At 39.1% G+C, this 25,869-nt stretch overlaps 1 protein-coding gene across 1 annotated transcript in view; it reads left to right on the forward strand.

The window, feature by feature from the left end:
• The window catches only part of L3MBTL4 (L3MBTL histone methyl-lysine binding protein 4), a 413,756-nt gene that overhangs the window by 87,458 nt on the left and 300,429 nt on the right, over positions 1–25,869 (forward strand). Inside the window, exon 4 of the mRNA XM_053913420.2 lies at positions 9,251–9,305. Within this exon, the coding sequence (XP_053769395.1) occupies positions 9,251–9,305 (55 nt within the window). The remainder of the gene's footprint in view (positions 1–9,250; positions 9,306–25,869) is intronic.

A 25,869-nucleotide genomic window follows, 5' to 3' on the forward strand; every position in this document is an offset into this window, starting at 1 on the left:
TTTGCTATCGCTACGAATTAGCTCTCTCTCAGAGAAACAATCCCTCCTCTGTCCAAAAGTCCCCAAATGTCAGGGCATCATAAAATATAGAAAAATTTTAAAAATACATGATTAGTACAAATACTGTAGAGAGATTTCATTTAGAGACTAGCTGTGTTAATGAGTGTTTGAACAAAATGAGAGCATTTCCTTCTCTCTGTCTGCATCTGATTTCCAGTAGGGCAATGGAAAGTAATCCTTCCCTGAATTTTCATCTGAAAGGCTAGTTTCATTTCTCTTCAGTTTATATCCCACATTGGATCACACCAAAAGAGAATTTGAAAAGTGGGCTTGAAGCAGCAGGTGAAATTTACATGGTAGTTTATTACTGGAGTTATTAAATAGGATTTCAGTGTTTTCTGTAGTTCATGAAACCGGCAGATTTCACCCTCTGTTCTGATGGAGGAGGAACAGCAGGGTGCCCCAGAGTCTTTCATTGCTCCAGGGACTGTCTGACAGTACAGGAAGGGGGGGCACTCTCTGACAGTTCCAGGGCAATGACTTCAAACTGCCCAACACAAGTCGGTGGTGAAAACCCCATGTTTTGCTTCCCTGATTGGAATTCATAGTCAGGGAAATGTAGACACTGATTAATTAGAAAACATCACTGTAACTTGTAGTAAAGTATATGATGCCTCCAGGGCCATTTTCGTGGTTTTTCCCATCTCACAATCCTCTCTTCCAAAATGATGGATTTAAAATTGACAAATGGAATTGTACCATTGCACAGACTTATTTTCTGTTCCTCAAATCACTCTCTCCTATTTTTTAGAGCACTGTTTTTTTCCCCTAAAACTTTATTTTCAGTTTTGAGAACTAAAGTTCAAAACCTGAGAAATAGTAATGGTTTTATTTTTCTCAATTCATGTGATTTCCTTACATGTTCTGTCTGTGAGGATTGGATAAACTGCTAATTTTTTTCTTTTGGTTTAAAAAAATTATCTATTTGTTAATAACAGTGATGATTTATTACATTTATGAAATGATTCATTAACTCAGACAGAAGCAAAGAGTGTTAAAGGCTAGAAGGAGCTCTGGAGAACATTGAGTCCAGTCCCTTTATTTTACAGACAAGAGAAGTCAGGTCCAGAGAGCATGTGTCATTTGTTCATCGGGTCCAGAGAAATCAGCACTTTACGAGTGGGGTTGGGATTCGGCCTTAGGTTACCCTGCTCCGAATTCAGCATTTTTTTCTGCACTACTGTATGATATTAAATCCTTTCTTATTTGCAAAATTGTTAAAAAGTTAGGTCAGTATATAATAAGGGAAATGCAAATTTATTTTGAAATATAAAATTATGATCTTTGATGTGTATATCTATAACCTTGATACATCTAAAAAACATATGCACATAAAGAAGTTGGGTAATATAACTCTGAAGTGAGAAGTAATTTATTTTTTTTGAGGACTGTATTTCTTCTATCTAGGCAGAATTTCAATAGCAAATAAAGAAGTGTTAACCAAACACCCTAGTCCACTAACTGAGTGACAGACAGCTTATTGTATATTTCTTTTTATATTTGAATGATACAGTGATTATAAAAATGCTTCAGTAGCTGTCGTGCTCACATAATCAACTCTTGAATACTATTTTTTGTTACCATTTCAGTTTTTTGCAGTACAACCTTTATGAGAAAAGACTTGTTGTTTTGAATTATGTAAATTTCCCATGTATTGAATGGGGTAAAGAGCTATCATAGAAAATTAGATCTTATTCAGTTCATCATTTTGCATGCAGCACAAGAGAGGTGGATAGGACTGGGTTATTGCTTTCCCATGCACCCCCGCCCCCCTCTGGTAATGACAGACCTTTGGCTCATTGTGTGGCCCACAGACCTTCAGCAGAATCATCACCTGGGGGCTTGTTGGAAACTCTTAGTGTCAGGCCCCACTCCAGACAGACCTATGGAATCAAGATCTGCCTTTTAACAAGATTCTCAGGTGGTCATATGCATGCTAAAGTTTGAGAAGCACGGGCTATAGTACATTTTACCAGGGTGCTACCTTATTAATTGCACAAAGATATCCGTGATAACTTTGAATGTGAAATCTGCCAGGCAGAACATACTGTTCTTGAACTTTGCATTCGTGCCTTCATTCAGCAGATATTTGTTGAGCTAGACTCGGTGTTAGACTGTGTTTTGAGGATAATAGGTTGAGACACTGTCTGCCTTCAGTAAGCTCATCAGAGCAGGTGAGACCAGTTAAGCACATAATGGTGGTGGAACGTGATAGGCCCAATAATAGAGATTTGTGTAGGATATTCCAGGCTTCAGAAGGTTACTCAACTTGGCGTGGAGAGGAAGAAGTAGGATTAACGAAAGTTTTCTGAGCTGAAGCCTAAAGGAAAAATAGATGTGTGTTAGTTTTGTATTGCCACATAACAAATTACTACAAACTTAATGACTTCAAACACTCATTTATTATTATTGTACATTTTCTGTAGGTCAGACTTCCAGGTATGGCTTAAATGGATTCTCTGCTCCAGGTCTCAAAGGGTAAAATCAAAGTATTGGCATGGCTGAGTTACTGTTGGAGCTCGGGCCTCTTCCAAGCTCCTGTAGTTGTTGGCAGAATTCTGTTCCTTGCAGTTGTAGGACTGATTTCTGCTTTCTCGCTGGCTGTCAAGCTGGGGTGCCCTTGGCTCCAGGAGGCCCTGTAGTTCCTGTCCACGTGGCCCTCTCACAGCCTGGCAGCACACCTTTTCAAGGCCAGCAGGAGACCCTCTTATCCAGTCAGCTGAGGTGGAGTCACATACAGTAATGCAACCAAGGGAGTGACTGTACCACTACCTTTGCCGTATACTGAGGTCTAGAAGCAAGCATCAGGTTTCACCCCCACTGAGGGGAGGAGATTCTACAAGGGCATGGTTCATTAGGGGTCATCTGAGAACCCTGTCCACCAAAAAGGGATTAAGCTGGTGGAGGAGAAAGCGTGGGTGAAAGAAGCTGCAGAGTGAGTTCAGGGGACTTTGTAGGGGGTAAGAAGAGCCTTCGAGTGTAAAATGATGAATTCATTTTGTAAGTATTTACTTTCAGGAGCTTGTAGGGCATCTAGATGAAGGTTTGCCTGGGGACTTTGGATCTGCATGTTTGAAACTTGATGGAGGGAGTTATGGGTCCACTGGTTGTCATGTTTGTGAAACTGACAGTGGACTGGATGGAGTGGGGGGGTGACTGACACAGACGGTAGGTGAGATGGAGCCTTAGAAGAGCAGCCGTGATGGTTTGCTCGGGGCGAGGGGCTGAGACAGGCAGGCAAAGGTGAGTTTAGAGCAGTGCAGGGAGGACAGGAAGTGCAGTGTTATCACAGGTGGGGTGAGAATGTGTAGGGAGCGGGAACAGCAGAGTAAGCCCAATCTTTCCTTTGTCCTCAGCCACCCATTCAGCAGATGGTGAACTGTCAAACCATGGCCAGTCAGTGCACAGACATCAGAAATTGTATTTGATGATGTTCGTCCTTAAAACCCAGCACAGTTCTAGGCCTATAAATACATTTAATAAATTAAAAAAAAATAGATAATTAGTTCAGTTCAGGTTTTAAAATCTTGACTTTTCTCTCAGAATTCTTATTTTATCAGATATTTTGTTCATTTGAGATATGTTTCTTCAGGTAGTAAACATAAATAGGGAGTCTAACTTAATATTTGAGACAGGACATGTCTTAGCAGTTTGAAATCGGGCAAAATAAGTGTGATAGCTACGATGAGGGTCTGCCGTGTGTCATGTGCTGTGGATCTCTAATTCTTAAAATGATCCAGTAAAGAAGTTATGATTGTCTCCAAGACACAGATTAGGAAACAGGTTCACAGAGAAGGAAAGGCACTGTACTGGAATAGAAGAACTAAGCAAGTGAAGAGACAAGCCAGGGGGAGGAGGAAATGCTCAAGGAGTTTGATGTATAACACGCATCCTAGGGCAGGAGAACTATTCAGTAAGTGGTGTTGGGACGACTAAATGGTTACTCTTCAAAAATACTGCGACTTTACCCCACATCACGTCCTAATACAAATTCAGATTTATCAAAGATTTAAATGTAAGAAACAGACAAACAAAGGAGAAGGTTTATAATCTGGGAGTTAAGAAGAATTTTCTGTTACTTAAATCTAGAAACCATAAAGGAAAACTGTTATAGTTTCATTTCTTTTGGTCCACAGGCCGGCACTCAGTCCACTGAGCCACACAGCCAGGGCAGTAGTTCCATTTCTTAAAAGAAACAAACAACAAAAATCTCTGCACATTAAAAACTGCCATAAGAAAAGGGGAATATAAACTGGAAAAAATAAATAATGTATCTCATATTGTAGAGAAAGGAATAATCTTTCTGATTTATTAAGACCAAAGATGAATAATCATTCCAACAGACAAATGGACCAAATATATAAAGATCTAGTTCATGAAAAAGGAAATACAAATGGCTTTTAAATATACAAAGTAATCTTCAACTTCCTCGTAGTGAAACAAGTATAAATTAAAACTAGAGTGAGATCCCATATTTCACTTGCCATCATGGCAAAATTCTAAAACTTTGATAACACCCCCTTTCGTCCCGGCAGTGGGAAAACAGGCCTTGATGCGAGGCTTAGGGACGGACTGTTCGGTAGAGCAGCCCCTGTGGAGCCCAGGTTGGCAGCGCTTCTCAGCAGGAAACTGCAAGTCTCTGCCTCAGACGTCGTTCCATAGACGTCCTTGCACGTATGCCAAGGACATATGTGCTGATTTTTCACTGCGGCTTGATATGACTGGAAAAAAGGTAGGAAACAACCTAAACATTCATGAATATGGAGCCGCTGAACAAACGTGACGCATGCAGTCAGGGTAATGCTGTGCAGCTGTGGACAGAGAACAGCGCTCTTTAGAACAGGATAATGATCTCCGAGGTGTTTGTTAACTGAAGAGAAGTAGAAAACAGTATTATGATGTGCTACCTTTTGTGCACGAGAGCAAGAAAATAAAAATATATACTTATGTTTCTTTGTATATTTATAAAGAGAGTTTTGCAAGGATATATTAGAATCGGGTAACGGTGATTAGTGGGTGGAGGTAGTATGAGTTGGCCGGATGGGGGAGGAGAGGTAGGAAAGTTTTCACCGTATTGTTTGTTTCTGTGTACAGGTGTACATTTTCACTTCGAACCACATAAACTCAAAACTAAAGTAGATTATATGTTCAGAAAGATAGCAAGCTGAGGCATCTCGATGAGTCCGTCACACTCAGCTGGCTGTGGCCGTATGGGCAAATGGCAGCCCCCTGCAGTCGTTTTCAAACTTGTTGGTTTGCTTTACCCATAAAGAAGCTTTGTTATTTTATCTTGATACATGTGGTTTATTTGTTTATTTTAAAATTATATGTTTTACTCAGTACATTAAAGCCGTGGACTAAAAAAGGAACTAAAAAAAGTGTAATATAAAAATGAAATTAATATTATTTATTTTATTAGTTAAAGATGAGTTTTCCCTCACTAACATTAATATGCATGATTCTTTTTTGAAAGCCTGATTCAAAGCTTTTTGTTACCATTATCTGAAGTCGGTTTTTTAGGTTTGGTTTTAATGAATGTCATGGCTAAGATAACTGACCATCCTGGCTTTTCGAGAATGGAGGAGTCGCTCAGGTGCGGGACTTCAGTGCTGTGACCAGATCATTCCTAGAAAAATGATACTCAGTCACCCTACTCATAGCTTAAAAAGACCTGTCGCAAAGATATAGAGGAATAAACTGAGGAGATGGTTGTTGGACACAATTATTAAATCACGATACTCATTTTTCAATGTCATCCATCAGTAATGCGAAGGCTTTTGTATATTTCAGCTGCTGAATTTTCACCTTCTCTGATAACAGTCAGTTTTCCTGGGAACAAACCAAAAGTATTGCATATTTATATTTCCTTTTTTTCCTTTAAATATATTTTATTGATTATGCTATTACAGTTGTCCCATTTTCCCCCCTTTATTCCCCTCCGCCCTGCACACCCCCTCCCACCCACATTCCCCCTCCCTTCCTTAATTCATGTCCACGTGTCGTACATATAAGTTCTTTGGCTTCTACATTTCCTATACTATTTCCTAAACTCCCCTTGTCTATTTTCTACCTACCATTTATGCTACTTATTCTCTGTACCTTTTCCCCCATTCCTCCCTCCCCTTCCCCACTGATAACTGATAACCTTCCAGGTGATCTCCATTTCTGTGATTCTGTTCCTGTTGTAGTTGTTTGCTTAGTTCATTTTTGCTTTTGTTTTTTTAGGTTCAATTGTTGATAGTTGTGAGTTTGTTGTCATTTTACTGTTTGTATTTTTGATCTGCTTTTTCTTCGGTAAGTTCCTTTTACATTTCATGTAATAAGGTCTTGGTGATATGAACTCCTTTAACTTGACCTTATATGGGAAGCACTTTATCTGCCCTTCCATTCTAAATGATAGCTTTGCTGGATAGAGCAATCTTGAATGTAGGTCCTTGCCTTTCATGACTTTGAATAGTTCTTTCCAGCCCCTTCTTGCCTGCAAGGTCTCTTTTTGAGAAATCAGCTGGCAGTCCTATGGGCACTCCTTTGTAGGTAACTGTCTCCTTTTCTCTTGCTGCTTTTAAGATTCTCTCCTTATCTTTAATCTTGGGTAACTTAATGATGATGTGCTTTGGTGTGTGCTTCCTTGGGTCCAACTTCTTTGGGACTCTCTTAGCTTCCTGGATTTCCTGGAAGTCTATTTCCTTTGCCAGATTGGGGAAGTTCTCCTTCAGTATTGTTTCAAATAAGTTTTCAATTTCTTATTCTTCCTCTTCGACTTCTGGCACCCCTGTGATTCGGATGTTGGAATGTTTAAAGATGTCCTGGAGGTTCCTAAGCCTCTCCTCATTTTTTTGAATTGTTGTTTTTTCATTCTGTCGTGGTTGAATGTTTCTTTCTTCCTTCTGCTCCAAACCATTGATTTGAGTCTCGGTTTCTGTCCTGTCACTGTTGGTTCCCTGTACATTTTCCTTTATTTTATTTTTCATAGCCTTCACTTTTTTCTCTATTTTTTGACCATACTCAACCAATGCTGTCAGCATCCTGATTACCAATGTTCTGAACTCTGCATCTGATAGGTTGGCTATGTCTTCATTGCTTAATTCTGTTTTTGGAGCTTTGATCTGTTCTTTCATTTGGGCCATATTTTTGTTTCGGCACGCCTGTTATGTTGTAAGGAGCAGAGCCTTAGGTATTTGCCAGGGTGGGGCAACCCATGTTTCTGCATTGTGGCACTATATTTGGGGGAGGGGTCTGAGAGGGAACAATGCCACTTGCTAAACTCTTGGCTGGCTTTCAGTCACTTCCCCTGCTACCCACAAGCAAGTTGGGCCCTTCTGGTGCTGATTCCTGGGTGGGTGGCCTTATATATGTTCTAGGACCGCGTTGGTCTCTTCAATGAACTCTCTCTGAGGCTGGGAGTTCCTCCTGCTGCCACCTCAAACCCCACAGGTATTTTCAGTCAGAGGTTTGAGGGTTTATTTCCCCGTACTGGAGCTCTGGGCTGCTTGGCCTATCTGGCTCCCCAGTTGTTCTTCCCTGTTTATCCACACACAAATGTGGGACCTCCCAGTCTGCAATCCACCAGCTTGCCCGGTCCACCAGTTGTTGCCTTGCCCCCAGCCACAGCCTTGCCACAAGTCCTCTCCGCGCAGCTGCCTGTCTCTGCCCTTCCTACCGGTCTGGATGCATGTTTCTTCTTTAATTCTTTGGTTGTCAGACTTCCCTACAGTTTGATTTTCTGGCAGGAGGCACATTGTGTCTACTTACGCCTCCATCTTGGCTGGAAGTCCTACATATTTCTATTTCTAAAAGTGAGTTCAAAGCCGAGGAAACCCTTCATTGGGAAGATTTTTAAAATGCAAACCTGTTCCCCAATTCTTGAGGAGTTTTGTAAGTGAATTTTCGTAAGGGGCATACATGGATTATGGCCACAAAATTATGTAAATCAAACATCTGTCTGGATATATATTAACAAATGCTCTTTGCTATTGTGAGTATCTTGTAGAATAGAAGTGATTCCCCTAGTCTTTGCTAAATGGTCAACTTTCCTTCAAGATTGCTGTGGGAGTGTGCCTGATGAGCTGCTTCCTCTGTGGAGAGAAGCTCTGCCATCTCCTAGTTGGTTGCCTGTATTGTCCTTCATGTTTGGTCTGTGTAGTTTCTTCCCAGGAATCTTTGAAGTCATTTGTCCATTCTGTGAAGGTCAGTTTGGCTAAAATTAGGTAATGTTATCTTAACTGAGCCTTGTAAACTGTAGTAGGGCCTGGTATGCTGAAATCAAAGGTAGGAAGGAGGACTTAGCTCTGTTGTGGGACATTGTGGGACATGCCTCTTTAGTTAGCCTGTGTCTTACATGACTGCCAGGCCCAGGGATCCTGTTATAAAAGTGCTCTTGTCAATATTAACTGCCAGTGAACCTTACCTTCTCTTGTATTTTAGCCAGCAAAGAATTAAGACAGCAATGGGTAATGGAGTTTTCCACCCCAAAACATGCCTGGTTATTTTCAAGAAACAAAAGAGTCAGGAAAAGGCTTTGGACTCTCCAGCTAACTGCCCCCCAAACTGTAGGGCCTGCCCTGGGAAGGGGAGCTATTATCATAGGTAACTATGATTTAATATGAACTGGTGTGATAGACAGGGAGGAATCTAGCAAGGCCCCTTTGAACAAAGTCTTCTCTATGTTCGTTGTTAGAGATGGGCCAGAAAATATTTATTTACCAAACATTTACTGTTCTGTCTCCATTTGTATTGCCTTCCTGGTCTTTGAAGTCCCAAACCACAATCCCTCTCCCCTTTTCTCCTTAGTCAAAGATGGTACATAAGCCTTAACTGCCCTACCTGTCCTTGGGTCTCATATTTTATGGAACCCTTGTATGTACATACATCATAAGTTAGGTCAGTTTCTCCTCTTAATCTGTCTCATATCAGTTTGATTATTAGTCTGGCCAGAAGAACTTAGAGGGGTAGGAGGAAAATTGTGTTTCTCCCACAACAGTAATAAAGGGTTCTTCCTGTGTCTGAACGGATCCTGGTGTGCTAGTCCTGGGGTTGGTACACCCACCTGCAGGGCACTGGCTGTTGATCTGCTGTCCCCTTCATTACGGTGCTTTTCATGGCTTGGCTTCCTGCAAACAGGGAAGTTAGTTTTCGGTGTTTCAAACAGTTAACCCAAAATACGGTCTAAACCAGATTTTCTGTGTTCTAGGAGCAAAGCCCAGAAGAAGAAAAGCCCAGGGACAGTGCAGCTCCTTTGAGTCACGGTAATGACCACCACCCTTCATAGTTTCGTTCACAATGGACAACTTCTAAATGAAGCTTTCAGTAGATAGCTTTAGTTGTTGTAGTTTTATTAAGTCTACAATAATATTGTTTATCAACAGCATGCTACATACTCTTCTGTAGACTTTATCAGTGTGATCCAAGATTTTCAAATTCTGCATAGGGCAACAGTAGGTTTAGAGTTGTAAGTATGCAAAACACAGAGTTTATTCTTTTATTATTATTTATTAATTGTTGTGTTATTTTCAACATGAACAACTGTCAACCTGCTTTTGCCCCACCTTATATATACATCAAGAGAAAGCTTGAAGCTCCTAAGAACTTTAAGTAAAACAACTTTTGATTTGAAACTTTCCCTTTGAAAAGAAAATAAGAAATCCTGTTTATTTTAGTTATAATTCTTCACTTAAGCTTTTCCAGACTGGTTTACTGTTCTAATGATAGCATTTGTGCTTTTGTATTGAAGTCGTGTTTTAGATGAGATTTTACATTTGCTCTACGCTGAATATCCCTTATTATGGTTATTAATACAGCTTTTGAATATTTAACTAATTCTCTGATGCTTTAAATTTAAATAAAAATGCAGATGCTATTTCCCTGGAATATATGTTCCATATATTTTGTGATTATTGCTATACAAGCAGACAACTATTACTAAACTTTTTGTAAAATGTAGTTGAATATCCAACATTTGTGCTGTTCTCCATGGGCAGAAAGCACAGAAATTTTATAATTCTTCTTTAATAATCTTTTAAAGTATCTTAAGTGTTTGTTGAGTAACGTTTTCTTTTTTAATAATGGGTAAAACTAAAAATACCTTGAGTAAAATGAGAACAAAGAATTTAGGTTTTTAAAGATCATTTTATATTGCTTAGCCTTGGGACTCAATATTGAAAATTTGTAGCCTTCTCCCTAAGTGACTTTTAAAGTAAAAAGCTACTATAAGAAAAATATGCTGCTTTAAATTTCTTTTTTTTTTTCTTGCTGTCACCCCGGTCTGATCATGTTCTTTGCTACAAAGGCAAAATAGAATATGGTAATTTGATAATTATGTAACTTGATGTTCATCTCCATTGAAATATACTTCAGTTATGCAACTCTGGAATTCCAGAAATAAGTTTGGACTGTACCTGGCCCTAACAGCAGGTGTTTTTAAAACATTTATTTTCTCCTCAGAGGTTGTGATTTATTATGTTGTTGTTCCCTGCAGCTATGTATTCATAGTAACGTAAATTGTTTGAGATTCTCTTATTCCATGGCTGAAGCATTGATTGTACAAAAGGAAAAGCAGAGGTAGGCCAACCATTTAAGAATGTTTAGCCCTGGCTGGGTGGCTCATTTGCTGGAGCGTCGTCACATACACCAGAAGGTTGCGAGTTTGATTCTCGGTTGGGGTGGGTACCGGAGGCAACTGATTGATGGATGTTTTCCCTCTCACATCCATGCGTGTCTCTCTCCCCCTTCCTTCCTCTCTAAAATCAATGAAGACATCTTTGGGTAAGGATTAAAAAAAAGTTCAGTCTCTAAAACTAAGATTTTTTAGTAATTTAGTTTTTATAGTTTCATTACAGCCAACTACATGTTTATATGTTTATTGTAAATAGTTTTAATGGGAAGTAACTTTTTGCTGTTGTTCTTCCATTGTCATACTTGTTTTATAGTTACTGGTTCATTCTCAAAAACTTCACCCTGTGGTTTATTCTTCTCCAAATCTGATGTTGTTGTTGCTGTTTTCCCAGCTGTGGAACGTAGATAGCTCAGTGTTTAGAAGGATGAGATTTGGTTTGTGTATAGAGATGTTACAAACTGTTAGTTGAAATGCAAATTGAGTTATTGGAGGGTCTTTTGAGGTAACATATTTTTACCACTTTGAGTGACTTAAGGGGAACTATTCCCTAAATTGCCTATTGTCCTAATGGTGCTAGTATTAAAATGGATATTTTTTTCCTTTAGTTTCTGGAGGTAGTTTAATTTTTACTATAGGCTACTTGTAAAACAAAAGGGATTTAGTCATTTATCTTATGTCTTAAAAATAATTACAAAAAAATAAAAACTACACATACATTTATATGTGAACAGAAAATTATACTGAAAAACACTCAGTTCTTGGTAGTGGTTTTATAAGAAGCAAGGTATTTCTTTGGAAATCACTAGAAAATAATTTATTGAATGATCAGTCTGTGTCACTAACATTAACTCCTTTGCTACAGACGATGAAGCCTTGAGAAGCCATTTGACTTATTTAGAGTAAAGTTTACTAGTTTGTGGTGCATCCAGGATTTGAACCCGAATTTAGCAAGTTCTAAAAGCCTGTGAACTGTCTATGTTCATCTATACTTTCTACTTTAACATTCTCCTTTCTTCATAGCTATTAAGACAAAGGTAGAAAAAACTGGAATCTTGCTGACAAATGGCATGGGGAAAGTAACTGCTAATAATTAAAATATTAATGGTGTCTAATACAGCCCCTGTTTCCTTGGGGCCTGCCTGAACTAGGTTTTTCTTGATATAGTCATACCCTGAGATTAATTCTTTTTGTTTCTTTTGGAAACTCTCTGAGCTTACCTGGTAATTAAAAATAATTAACAATGGTCATAAAATACCCTTAAGAGAGAAGGTTTATCTCAGTAAGTATTATTTGTTAATAATTATGTTTATTTAAATTTGTAGAATTGGTATTGTCAATCACTAGTAATTCCAGACCTCTACATTTGAAGTCTCCAAAATAAAAACAACTGATTATTTCAATTGGACAGGTGATCTGGCTTTTCTCCTTCTAAATTTTAAGTATTCTCTTTCACTAATGCTAATATTTGTTTGATTGAGTTAGGGCCATGAGGTCCCTATAAACATAAAAACAGTAGAAGAAATTATAAAGAACAATGAGATGTATACACATCCAAATTAAACTCTATACAACAAAGAACATTGTAATTATAATCAACAAAATTAAAAAGGAAATAGCAAACAAACTAGCACATATTTGCTACAACTGCAACTGACAGAAGATCTGTAATATATGAAGAAATAAGAAAAAAATAATCAGACATTTGGTATTTAAAAATTCAGTTATACAATATGCTATATCTCCCACTTACGTTAGGCGTCTTTTATAACAGGGGTGTCAAACTCATTTTCACCAGGGCCACATCAGCCTCGCAGTTGTCTTCAAAGGGCCGAATGTAATTTCAACTCCTTAACGGTTAAGGAGTAGTTACATTTATACAGTCCTAAAATTATTTTGGCCCTTTGAAGGCAACCGAGAGGCTGATGTGGCCCTGGTGAAAATGAGTTTGACACTCCTGTTTTAGAAAGTCATATAATCGGGTTCAGTCCTTGCAATATGATCTATTGTTTAGTATGCTGGAGTAATAATTTACTAAACCTCTGAAGCATTAATTATCCACATGGTCTAAAGAAGAATTAACACAGCTTTCAAAGTGCTTAGTTTTAGGAAGTAGTTTCTGTTGTGGAGGATATGGCTTATTAAGTGATTCTAAAAGACTCAAAGATGGCCTCTTGAGAATTATCCCTGTTGTCTTTTTTTTTTAAGAGGAAATAGCTTACTTCCTGGGTGTAATGACAGAAGTACTTAATTGCAAAATAATTATGTTAGCAGAACTAATGTCTGCATTTTATAAACTTTGTGAGAGATCTGTTCATTCCCACAAGGTAATTTGTGACCTAAAAATGGGTATCAACATCAGAAAAGGGAAAACCAGTCAATTTACTTTAGTCCGTTCTTATTATTATACATGGGATTTCCTATCCTTAAATCACAGTTGAATATTTAGGCGTTTGGATACTTTGAACTTAAAAAATCACATTTTCATTGAGCCATGAAACTTTCACTGAGGATAAAAACAGGGGCCTTCTTCCTAAGAAGTGGATGTTTTGTGGGGCAGTTTTAATAACTGAAGCATCCACATGCATGTTAGTAAAAATACTATTCTGTAACAAATACTTTACAGTATACACTTTCAAATAAGTTCTTTGCTCCTGATACTGATTTATAAAGGTAACCTTTGAATTTAATCAATTTAGTTGCCGAACCTTGCCTGTGGTATTCTGTCACTACTGGGTGAATTTGTACGTGTATTCACACAGGGTCCGGCGGAAGTAACATGCTTGAGTGTGGTTGGTAGGCTAATAATATGGGTGTAATAATCTATAGTTCTAATTTGAACATTTCACCTGAAATGGCATATGGTGTGCTTGAGTGTGATATTGTTGTTACAGAATTACATGCTTATGATTTTGTAATAAAAGACTTTGTAATAAAAAAGGGCATTATTTGTGCTGGACCCTGTATATTCTCACAAAGGAAAGGAACACATTTGTTTTCTTCTTGGAGACAGTCAGTAGGTGATTATCAGTGAATAAAATTGTATAAAGCACAAAGATTGATCCGTGTTGGGGGAATCCCCAAAAGTCTAAATTCAGGATCAATTCTGAAGAACTGACATGTAGCCTTATTCAAATTTATAAGAGCTTTAATAGGAGAAACTTATATACACGGGTAAGGCAGCTGCTCCGTGTCGTGGCTGGCTGGGAATAAACCCACCCCCTCCCAGGACAGGGTCTCTTCTTTTACAGGGGATTAATAGTAAAATCATATGGCATGTAGTCTCTGTGGACCACCAGAAAGACCAGTGCATTCCTAGGTTAACAGATGACATCTGCCAGTTATCACAATATATATTCATTAGCCTCCTTCCTGGGGGCATGGCTTTTACCTTTGGGTGGCATTCTAGTTTTCTGAGTAGTCCGCCAAGCCCGAGGCTGCAGGGAGTTAAGAGTGCAACATTTCCCAGAAGCCTTTGCTGCTGGAAATATTGCCATATTGCCATATGGCAATCTCAGTGAGTTCCCCTACAGGCAAGAACCTGTATTCGTATATTCTGTTTTATAAAGACCACTTTTATGGCCATTTTGAATTCTTTATTATGAAAGTAGACACCTTATTAAAATTTTGGCTCATTAAAGAAGTGGCTGAGAAGCCTTCAGATTGTTATGCTTTCAAACCGTCCTGCGTGGCAGCACTAAATCCTACCACATCTGTCATTAGAGGTCCCTGGTGGATAATAAGAGTATTGGACTCTGAAAAGGGAACTGAGTACCTTGATGTTCAGATTGATTTAGCAAAAGAAACTGTCACCAAGCAGCACTTAAGTTCCAGTGGAGGCTTCGGTGAGGACTTTGCACTGTGCGGGCCACCAGAGTTCCACGGAGGGCCTGGCTGCTGGCACCCGTCTCCTGGTCTCCTGCCCGGTAAACACCCGCTCCTGCAGGCGTTCCTCATTTTGTCCCTAAAACCAGAGGCTTGTTGCATTTTGAGGTTGAATCAAAAGATTCTTTCCACTAACATGCCTTGCTCTTTTAAAGCCTATTTGATCTTTGTTTATCATAATTACCTTTTGCTACTGAGATGAAAGCTGCATCTTAGGGGGCATTTCAGTATTTGTTTGAATTTAAACTGTTTCATGTGAAACATTTCATTTGGACTATGGGCTTATTAGCTAATAACTATTTTTAATGGCTGCTTCATTTCCCTGTGCTCTCTTAGCACTGTAGATTGAAAGCATTCTTTTTAAAAACACATTTAAGAAAATTTGAAACTATGTCAAACTTATGGAAGAGTTTACGTGCAATACTAAGATATTTTTTTCCCTGAATTAGACGGTAAGTTTCCAGCCTGATGCCTTATCACCTCAAATACTTGAGTATGTATTTCCTATAGATAATAACATGTGCTTTGTAACTGGTGCAACCATTCAAAGAAGGAGATTTAACGTTTATACATTACTGCCATCCAAGCTTTGGGCCCCCTTCAGGTCTCACCAGTTATCCTGATGATGCTGTGTGTAGAGTGAGGGTCCAGGTGAGAACACGCGTGTGTTGCACTTAATTGTCCTGTCTCTCCAGTCTCCTCAGTTGGGACCAGTTTCTCAGCCTGATCGGGACTTGCACAAGCTCGACACTTTGAATATTACAGGCTAGTTATTTTGTAAATGTCCCTCGTTTTGGGTGTGTCTGACATTTCATCATGATTACATTATGGTTATGCGTCTTTAGGGAAATATTACAGAAGTGATGTTTTTTTCTTCTTGTGGCATATCAGATAGCACTTGATTTTGATTAGCTCCATTTCTGATAACAACTTTGATCTCTTGATTAAAGTGATGTCTTCCAGGTTTCTCCACTGTAAAGTTACAGATTTTTTGAAATTAATAAATGTTTTATAAAGAGGTAATTATAAGCTATAAATATCTTGTTTTTCACCAAACTTTCCCTTTTCTCTCTTACTCTCTCTGTCAATATGGACTTATACTCCTTATTTTATTCATTAGATTTTAATCCATTTCTGACATTATTTTGGTGCTTAAATTGACTCTAGTTTGGCCAGTCGGAGCTCACCATTGAGTTGATTTTGGTGTCTTTTTGATATTTCTCCCTTATTCTTTGAGCACTAACATATTTTCTGGCATAACATGTTTTAGGCACAGCTTGTACTGTCCCTGACCCAGATCTTGAGTCAGTAATTTCTCCAAAGAGCTCTGGTTCTTTTTCATTTTGGGGGTTAAATGTGTTCATTACTATTAGGTTGTCACTGCTTCTAGTCCCTGACAGTGGACAGAGCTAAGGAATGACTATTTGTACATTCATATACAGGTATCTACAAACATAGAAATTTATATGGTGTGTATTTATACACATACTTTATATCACTATACATATATAAAATATACACATGTACAGGGTGGGGCAAAAGTAGGTGTTATTTTCCATACAGTTTGTATGGAAAATAACACAATAATTAAAAAATAATAATACAAGAATTAACTATGTTTCACATACTCACAACTGTAAACCTACTTTTGCCCCACACTGTAGATATATATGAGGTCTGTCTGGAAAAATCCAGCCATTGTAAATATAATCAGAACAGTTAATACCACATCGATGTAACGTGGCAGCCAAGGAGAGTGGACTGGAATGTGCATGTGTGAACAATGACGACTTCACTGTACTAAGTGGGGGTGGTAGATGCCTTTGGGTGAGCATGTGTACTGTGTGGCTGTCGCATTCAAAATGACTGAGCAAATGGAGCAACAAATCTGCATCAAATTTAGCGTTAAGCTTGAACATTCCTCTGCAGAAACTATTGGGATGATTCAGAGTGCCGTAGCTATTGGCAACTGCTGATTGGCAGCTTCATCACCACAACATGCCCGCTCATGCATCATGTCTCTGCAGAGATTTTTGATGAAATATCCAACCATCCAGGTGACTCAGCCACCCCATAGCCCAGATTTGGTACCCTGCAACTTTTGGCTTTTCCTAAAACTAAAGTCACCTTTGAAAGGGAAGAGATTTCAGACCATCAGTGAGATTCAGGAAAATATGATGGGGCAGCTGATGGTTGTTGGGAGAACGGTGTGAAGTCGCAAGGTGCCTGCTTTGAAGGGGACTGAGGCATATTGTCCTGTATACAATATTTCTTGTATTTTGTATCTTCTTCAATAAATGGCTCTTTTTTTTTTCTTATTACATGGCTGGATACCTTCGGGACAGACCTCATGTATCAATCTCTATATCTTCAAATCCCTGAAACACAGTGATACCTCCAGTTCCAACCCAATCCCACAGATTCACTCTAGTTTTCCCCCTTTATATATTTGAATCTCAGTCTTTGACAGTAAGAAACATGGCTCCTGTTATCCTGAATGTATTGGTTTATTTGCTTAATTTCTCTGTATGTATAATCATTCTCTCATTGCTGCTGCTGACTCGTCCCACTCCGGTTCCACTGTTCTGGGTGGTGTCTTCCTGGATGCCATCCTGAAGCTTGTTTGCTCTGGCAACCACACCAGGCCACCTCTCCTTAGGGGATGTTTACCTCACCCTAAACCTATGCTCTGCACCAGACTGCCCATCCAGGAGGCGCTCTCCTGGCCCCATTTGGGCTTCCACTGGCTCCCCCAGGTGGATGCCCTCAACACCTTGTTTTGGATTCATCCATTCCCTGCTCTGTGCCGTTCTACTGTCTGTGGAGACACTTCGCTCACTTCACTCACCCTGGGTTATGATACACTGTGCTAAACTTCCCCCCCCCACGTGTTGATGTTTTCTGTAGAGCATCCCCCATCTTCCCACGTGGATGCCTACCTTGTTCTGCCCCACATGGCTTTACAATGGAGTTGTTCCGAAGGTGAAGGGTAGAACAGGAGGATAAGGAAGAAGACCAGGATTCTGTTCTTGAAGAGGACAACAGAAGAAAATCGGGAGTTCCTGAAGCAGAAAAAAAGAAAAGTGTCTGGGTGGTGAGGAGTGTGAGGTCCAGCTTATATCTCCCAGCCGTCTGTTCTTCCCTTCAAGGTGAGATGTGTGGGTCAGTGGATAACGAATGGTTGAGGCTTCGATGCGCCAGGTGATTACATTCTTAATAGTCATCTGGCACGTCTGCCTTTCTGTATAAGAGTACTTTTCTCCTTTTACTGTCCACTTCAAACCTGAATTCAACTGTGAACCCTCGCTGTTCTCCCAGGCTCCAATGCTGACTTTCCTCCATTGCATTTCTGACATAAAGTCCAAAGTTGTGAAGCACAGGGGAAAGTCAAGTATGACAGTTGTGTTTTGAGTCTGGACGTCGGGGACAAATGTGGGTCTGGTGTTGGAGCCTCCAGAGAATGCCTATGGATTTCCCTCAAAAGCCAGAAAGATGTGTTCTTGCTACTTTGCTAAAGTTATTAGTTGTTTTAGTGTTTAGTTGTTTAAGGACAAAGCTGCATTTGCATAGTGGCTCACTTTGTAGAGTAGAAATTCTCGTGGCATGTTCACAACCAGAATCTTCTTTTTCCACTGATTTCCATTTGCATAATTGAAGCCTATGTTTAAAAAGGAGCTTTCCTCTAACACAGCATCTACTTCACAAGAGGACATTATAATGCAATACATAGAAACTCTCCTAATGTTCAGGCCAGGTGCACGTGGGCTGGTAGGTATCGACAGGTAGCCTGGGCCTTGGGTATTGGGCCTTGGTTTTGTCTTGAGTCCAGGGTAAATTTTATCTTTTAGAAGTCCAGGCTTTAAGTTATTCTTTCTGAATAATGACTTCTTTTGATATTTGGAAAGAAGTAGAGAGTGTGCTCTTAGAATCAGACTTTGTTTGAACTTTGGTTTTGCCACTCTACTGGCTGTGTGACTTCAATAAGCCTTAAATTTCTTGCTCGTGAAGTGGTAGTAATAGGTAATATCCTGTCGCTTTTAAAACAGAAGAATGAGTGGTTTAACCAGAAAAATTGAGATTATTCGGCACTAGTAGAAGAATTGCAATTTGGGACAAGCAAACTATGGTGAGGCCCAGGCAAGTCTGGAGAACGACGGGACGAGCGTGCTTTTATAAAGGCAGCGGGGATGATGGTAGGGGTGGTTTCGAACACGAGTTTATTGGAGGAAAGTGAGAGTTTCAGGTTGTGGCAGCTTCTTGTTGGCTAAGTTGTTGTGGGTCAAGGAGAAAACCTTACTCCTTCCTGCACAGGTATGTAGAGTAAGCTGCTTCTTGCTGGAATACGTAAAGTGAGTTGTGCTGGGTGTGTGCACGAGAGCCTCGTCTTCATGGCTCCCTGGTCCGTTTTTAATGAGGTTTTCCTTTACTCACTTTTACAATCTCTTCTTAAAATTGTCAGGATTAAATGACAAAATGTTTATGATTTATTTGGCTCTTGGTAGGTACTCAGTAAATGGTATTTTTCTTAAACAGTTTGAGCAGGGAATTTATGCATTAGTTTTTAATAATTTTGGGGGTCTTTTGGTATGGGCTATCATATTTTACTTAAAATATTCCCAAAGAAGTGTTGTAAAATTATTTGCTCTAAAGCATTAGCACCAGGTGAAGCATTTTTAAAGTGTTTTTATCCTAGTTAAGAAAGAACTTATTTTACTTTGAGGAACAGATAGGAAGTTAAACCTTTAACTAGTCATTTGGTTGTTCTTTCCTTACATAACAGGAAGTGGCATGATATGTTTTTGACAGCATTTCCTGAAATGCCTCTTTGGGATATAGGAAATAATGTGTTGGAAAAACACTTTAAATGAATATAGAAGATTATTGTCAATATTTTGTGACTGTTCTGAAGAAAATGAAGAACATGAGAAACTGAGAGTGGAATAGGTTTGCTCTTTAATAATTTGAGCAGATTTAAAAGGCATACAGATTTATAAAGATATACAAATGTTCAGAAGGCTTGAGAAATGTATCAATTATTTGGGGATAAAAGATCTTATGTTAGATTTCAAGTCATTCTCATCTTAGAAAAGTTCAGACCCAACGGTCCTTGAGATAGGAAGTCCTCCCTACTTTGGCAACTGGCCCACCCATCATATGCCCAAGTCAGGACTTGGGTGGCCATCTCAACTCCTTATTTTTTTCACATACCACGGGCAGTCTGTCATCAGTGCAGTTGCTTCTGCTTCTGGACTATTTATCCAGTCCTTGTACTCTTTTCATCTTTCCTTCTACCATTTGAGTCCAGACTGTCATCTCTGTCATCCCTTACCTGGATGTCCCAGCTAATGTCCCAAGACGTACTCTTGAGATTACCTAACCCAGTCTCCACAATGCAGCCACTTTACTGTTTTCAAAACACAAGCCTGCTCCTGTTGACATCCCTATTTTTCTTTTGCTATATGAGCAAAAGGATAATGTATGAGCAAATCTTTACTCAGACGTCTGACATCTGCAGAATCTGGCACCTTCTTGTCTTCTTGGCTTCATCTCCTGCCATGTGCTCATTCATCCCTTGTGCTCTGACAGTGCTGGCTTTATTCAAGGTCCTGCTAGTGGACATCCGTACCTGCTGCACTTCCTGGCTGGAGTGTTCCCCCTCTCTTGTTAAGAAAGCTTTCTCTGATCTCCCATGCTGGGCCAGACTGTGTGTTGTATGCTGTCAAGGTGCTCTGTTCTATGAAATTACTTAATGTGGTTTATAATTATATTCTGGATTGTTTGATTTTCCCCATTAGATCTTGAACTTTGTGAGTGAGATGTCATGTCTGTTTTTGTTCACTGTGTGATCATGGGGCCTGGCACATAGCATTTGTTGAGTAAGTGAAGAGAGGATGCAGTTGGTGAGGGTGAAAGTTGGTATGGGTCAATGGGAGAAGCACCTTGTTTGCTGTGTTAAGCTGGTTGGACATTGTACCATAGTTTCTTTTCTTTTTCTTTTTTTAAAACTATTTTATTTATTTATTTTAGACAGAGGGGAAAGGAGGGAGAAAGAGGGAAACATCAATGTGTGGTTGCCTCTGGCACACCACCTACTAGGGACCTGACGTGGCCCGCAACCCAGGCATGTGCCCTGACTGGGAATCGAATGGGTGGCCCTTTGGTTCGCAGGCTGGTACTGAATGCACTGAGCCACACCAGCCAGGGTTGTGCCATAATTTCTAAAGAGACTTTGAAGCTTTGGGCAGGAGACTTTTATCCTCTCGTGAAGAGAAAACTCCCGAGATATCCCTGGAGTAGGATGGGGAGAGGGTGTAGGCAGAAGACAAACTGAGAGACCAATGTACTGCCAAGAACTGATGAGATGGGCCTGCTCATCGACTACAGAGCTGGGCGTGGCTGAGAGGAGGAGACAAATGCCAAAGACGTCGGAGGTAGGAGCCACAGGACCTAGTTAACAGCTGATAGGGGCTGGAGTAGGGATCACTGGATCCCATGTAGATACCATTCACTGACTTAAGGAACAAATGGACCACATTTGAGGGACAGTGCTAGGTTTTCATGAGGAGATTGATGTCTGTGGGACTTTTGAAGGGCCTGGGTCAGAAGCTGGTGAGAGGAATCTGAGGAGCAGGTTTGGATTTGGCAGTTATCAAGTGTGTGGGTCAGAGATGAACCTGTGAGTACAGGGGGACCTCTCTAGGGGAGCAGTTAGCAGAGGGTGGGGATAACGTCTCAGGAGGGGAGGGGAAGAGAAGCCAGCCCAGAACCCAGGTAGAGCTCTCAGAACCATGGAAGGAACACTGGGCAAGCAGGCACCTTGGGGGCGGGCATGGCGTGCTGTTCTCCACATGCCCCAGGGCCTGGCACTCTGTGCGAAGCTGGTACTCAGAATGAATTTATCTATGTGACAGATTTTGAAGTAGAAAGATTTTTTCTGCAAATAAGCATGAAATATTATAAAGTCAGATTTTAGAAGTTTTTGACACTATTCTAATTTTTCTATATGTTGAAAAGTAGTCTACCAAATATAAGCCATGGTTTGCCTTTATTTATTTATTTACTTATTTATTTATTTGATACTTTTAATTATCTGTAGTTGTCTTCACAGTGCTTTAGATCCTAGGAGAAATGATTTTTTCAGATAGTTGTCATAATTAATTTTTTATAATAGCAAATCTGAATTCAGTAGTTCAGGATTTAATTTGACAAGGAAGTGGTATTTTATTGATGATTTTTAAAACATAGAAAGGATGCTTGGGAATTGAAACCAGCTATTTAAATTAGTGTACATTTATGGCTTATCAGGGTAATGGGCCCATGAAATAAGACGTTTATGCCAAAACTGAACCTTGGGGAAATCACTTCTTTCATCTTTAAAATGATTAGCTGATTTATTAGATGCCTCCCAGCCTTGAAGCTTCATGACTATATTTAAACTATTTTGGAGCGTTAACATCATGAGCTTTCTGTATAAAAAATGCTAAGGTAGTGACAGGTTTTTGGTACTGTCTACGTGTGCTCTTAGAAATTAATTCCCTGAACATCAGCTTAAAGACATGGGAAAATATTCGCTGTGGGTGCATTCTCTTGATTGTTTTTATAATTTCTGTATTATCTACAGTGAACTTCAGTTTAAGTCAGAGAGAATGCAGTTCCTACTATGTGGTAACTATTGTCCTAAGCTAATTTATTTTTTTGTGGATTACTTCTTATATTTTTAGGCAAATTAAATATGATTTTTTGGTTCATTTTCACAGTTACTGGGCATTCAGAAACATTGTGGTAGTAAATTTGAAGTTTACTAAATATCATTATTATTTCTGACATCCAGTTCTGTACTAGTTTCCTATAGCCACAACTTAACCACTCCATCAGCAGAACTTATTATCTTCAGTTCTGTGGATTAGGTGTCTGTCAGCTATTGCAATGGGCTAAAGGCAGCATGTAGGCGGGACCACGTTCCTCCTTGAGGCACTAGGGGATCGTCTCTTTCCCTGTCTTTTCTAGCTTCTTGGAGAAACTTTCACTCCTTAGCTCATGGCCCTTTCCTCCATCTTCAAAGCCAGCAAGGTGGCATCTCTCTGATGCTTCTTTCAGAGTCACGTCTTCTGATCATAGTTGGGGAAGCTTCACTGCTTTTAAGGACCCCTGTGTTTACATTGGACCCTCCTGGATAATCCAAGATAACCTCCCATCTCAAGGGCTTAATATATTACATCTGCAAAATCTCTTTTGTCATATGCTATAACATAATCACAGTCTCTAGGGATTAGGATATGAACATCTTTGGGAAGCTGTTATTCTGTGGACCACAAGTTCTATCTTGCAGAATCACTTCGGGCTTTCTTACAGGAGATGGGAATTGTTTTGTACCTGTTGCTAAGGGAACAGTGTCACTACTGCGCTCCTTTCGCACATAATTTGGGGTTTGTTAGTCATTAGATCTACAGTTATTACAATTTCTTGTTGCATTTATACAACATTATAATTTGAGTCAGGATGGAGGGGCTCTCGTTGTAAAAGAGTTCTAACGGGCTCTGTAGATGCTATATGGGACTATTGGAATCTTCACTGATAGCTTTGAATGCGCTTTTCTAGGAATTTAATTTTATAAAACTATTTTAGATGTTTTTATCTAAAACTATGTTTAGATGTTGAAACTTTAAATAGTGCTAATATATCTTTCAACTAATAAAACTATTCTTCAGTCTCCAAAATGGTCTGCTAGTGAACTGAAATTCAGTCTTCCTTCCTCGAGTTTAAATTTACATTCATTAAGAATGCTTGCTGCTTGGAAAGGTTAGAAAGTTATGAGGTTAAGGTATGATTTTGGAAAAGAATTTATTTGAAAGAGTTTCAGTGTCAAGAGAAAAAACAATCTTGAATAATATTGTAAGTATGTCCATCAGTTACAGCCTAGCAGGGGATGTCTTGAATAGAGAAGAATCTGAATTCTGATAGAACTAATTGAATTAGTGAAAGTAGCAGTATCACCTGGAGCTATATTATATTTAACAGGTTTCATGAGGTGTTTCTATGATAAATAGATGAAGAGGTCAAGGGAAATATGAATTAATCACTTTCTGAAGAGAATATAGCCATTCTTATATAAATGCCTGTTAATTTGATGACTTACAGGGTGGTATGCATAGGTGAGGATTTTAATATCAGCCCATAATTATGTGGTTCTTCTTTAAGGACTCTCAGTGAGTAAAATTGTTTTCATAGATCTGCCTGCCTTACATCAGGGGAGAGATCAGGTAACATTGGGAAATCTGCATATAAGTGTGTTCTTTACTGTAACCTTCACCATTGCCTGAATATTTCAATATTCAGATTTTTTTTTGAGATTCCTTAATTCTTTACTCTCTTCTAAAGACAGAACTAGGCCCACTCAGGAATCCTGGTCTTCATTCAGCCCTGTTGTTAAAGTGACCCCTTCATGTATTGGGGAATTTCTTCTTACCTTCATTCCTCTGTGTCCACATTTGCCCATCTGAATTGATCTCAATTGAGAAATGATATTTTATACTTAGAAACCCCAGGAGAATAGAATTGTAAACTATTAGAATTAATGCAAGTATGTTGAGGTGGTTCGATAGAAGATAAATATAAAAAGTCATTAGCTTCATTTTCTTTATGTCAGTCATTAGCACTTAGAAAATGAAAATGGAAAAATACTACACCCATAAAAGCAATAAAGTATAAAATATTTAGAATAAATTGAAAAAAAAAGTGAAGGACGTCATATGAACACAACTAGAATATCTTATTGGTACCTATGAATATCTGAACAAATCAAAAAATATACCACAAAGACGTTAATTCTCCTCAAATTAGCATTTAATTCAATCCCAAAACAGAATCCCAATTGGTTTTACTTTAAATTAGATAACAACATTTTATACTGACATCCCCAACTTATGGTTGTGTAGTAGTGACCCAAGATTCTGTGGAGCACAATAAAAGAAACCAGAAAGAGACGTGAGAATGTAATATACAAGGAGGGTGGTAAATAAATTCCGGCGGACCAAGCATGGGTATTTAATAGACTATGCTTGCCAAACTGCCTGTCTATATAAAAAGAGATTCTAAATGGCTTAAAGACTTAAATGTTTAAAGGAAAAAAAGATTTTACAAAAGAATTTTTAGGAGACTAAAGGAACTGTCTAGGTGTGAGGAAGTAGTAAAGAGTAGAAACTGTATTCTATAAAAGAAATGGTAAATATATCAAAATCAGTTTTTATTAAGTCTAAAAATTTTATTATTTTGCTCACGTTTTTGGAGGATGTTTACCCTCAGTATATAATTTCTTACTTGACAGTTTTGTGGCTTTCAGTGCTTCAAAGATATTTAATTGTCTTCCTGCCTCCATTTTTTTCCGATGAGAAATCAATATATATAAAAATTACAGATTCTGTCCTGCTCATATCACCTCTCACATTTATCTGCTTGATTTTCTCTGTAATACTTCCTGCCATCTGACATCCTATGCATTTTACTTATTTATCTTGTTTATTGTACACCTTTGCACAGAATCTATGGTGGATAAAGGTATGGATTTTTGGTTATGTTCTATTATAAGCTCCTTGCACACAGTATGCATTCAGTTAATATTTGTTGAATAAAAAATGAAAACTGAATGACGTGTCCTCAAGACAGTGTTGATTGTTCTGTCTACTTTGTTCTCATAGCCCTGAGCTCATGCCTGTGCAGTTGGATTCTTCTTGTTGCATAATAGTTACCTACTTCTCCACTGAGCTGCACCTCCTTAAGGGCAAAACTGTCTCTATGCTTTTATGAATCATTACTACCTAGCATAGGGTCTGTGCCATAGAAGCTCCTGTATGTTGAGTATTGAGCCCCTGGCTCGCATTGGTTTTCTCTGTGTTGCCATACATGACGCCTCTGTCACCATTATCTCATGGCTGTTTGAGCTTGTCACGTCTGAAGATGACCATTTCCGGTACACATTGCCATTGACGTACCTATGAAACTTGTTCTGTCACAAGGTGGGACTTCCGTGCAGCAGGAGGCTGGCCCTCACTCCAGGGCAGTGGTTGTCAGACACTAGCTGCATCAGAGCCACGTGGAGGGCTTGTGAGAAGAGATTGCAGGTCCCACCCTCAGAGTATCTGAGTCAGTAAGCCTGGGGTATGTCCTCCAAAAGCTGCATTTCTAACCAGTTCCTAGGAGGTGACCACACTTGGAAACCACCATTTTAGAACAAGTTGCTCACACACAGCCTTCTTCTCTGCTGAACTCAGATTTCCAATGTTATTTCTTTGTATTGTTCTTCTGTCAGCTCATTGCAA

Source organism: Desmodus rotundus, chromosome 10 (assembly GCF_022682495.2).
Source record: "Desmodus rotundus isolate HL8 chromosome 10, HLdesRot8A.1, whole genome shotgun sequence".
In the NCBI taxonomy this organism is placed as follows: Eukaryota; Metazoa; Chordata; class Mammalia; order Chiroptera; family Phyllostomidae; genus Desmodus; species Desmodus rotundus.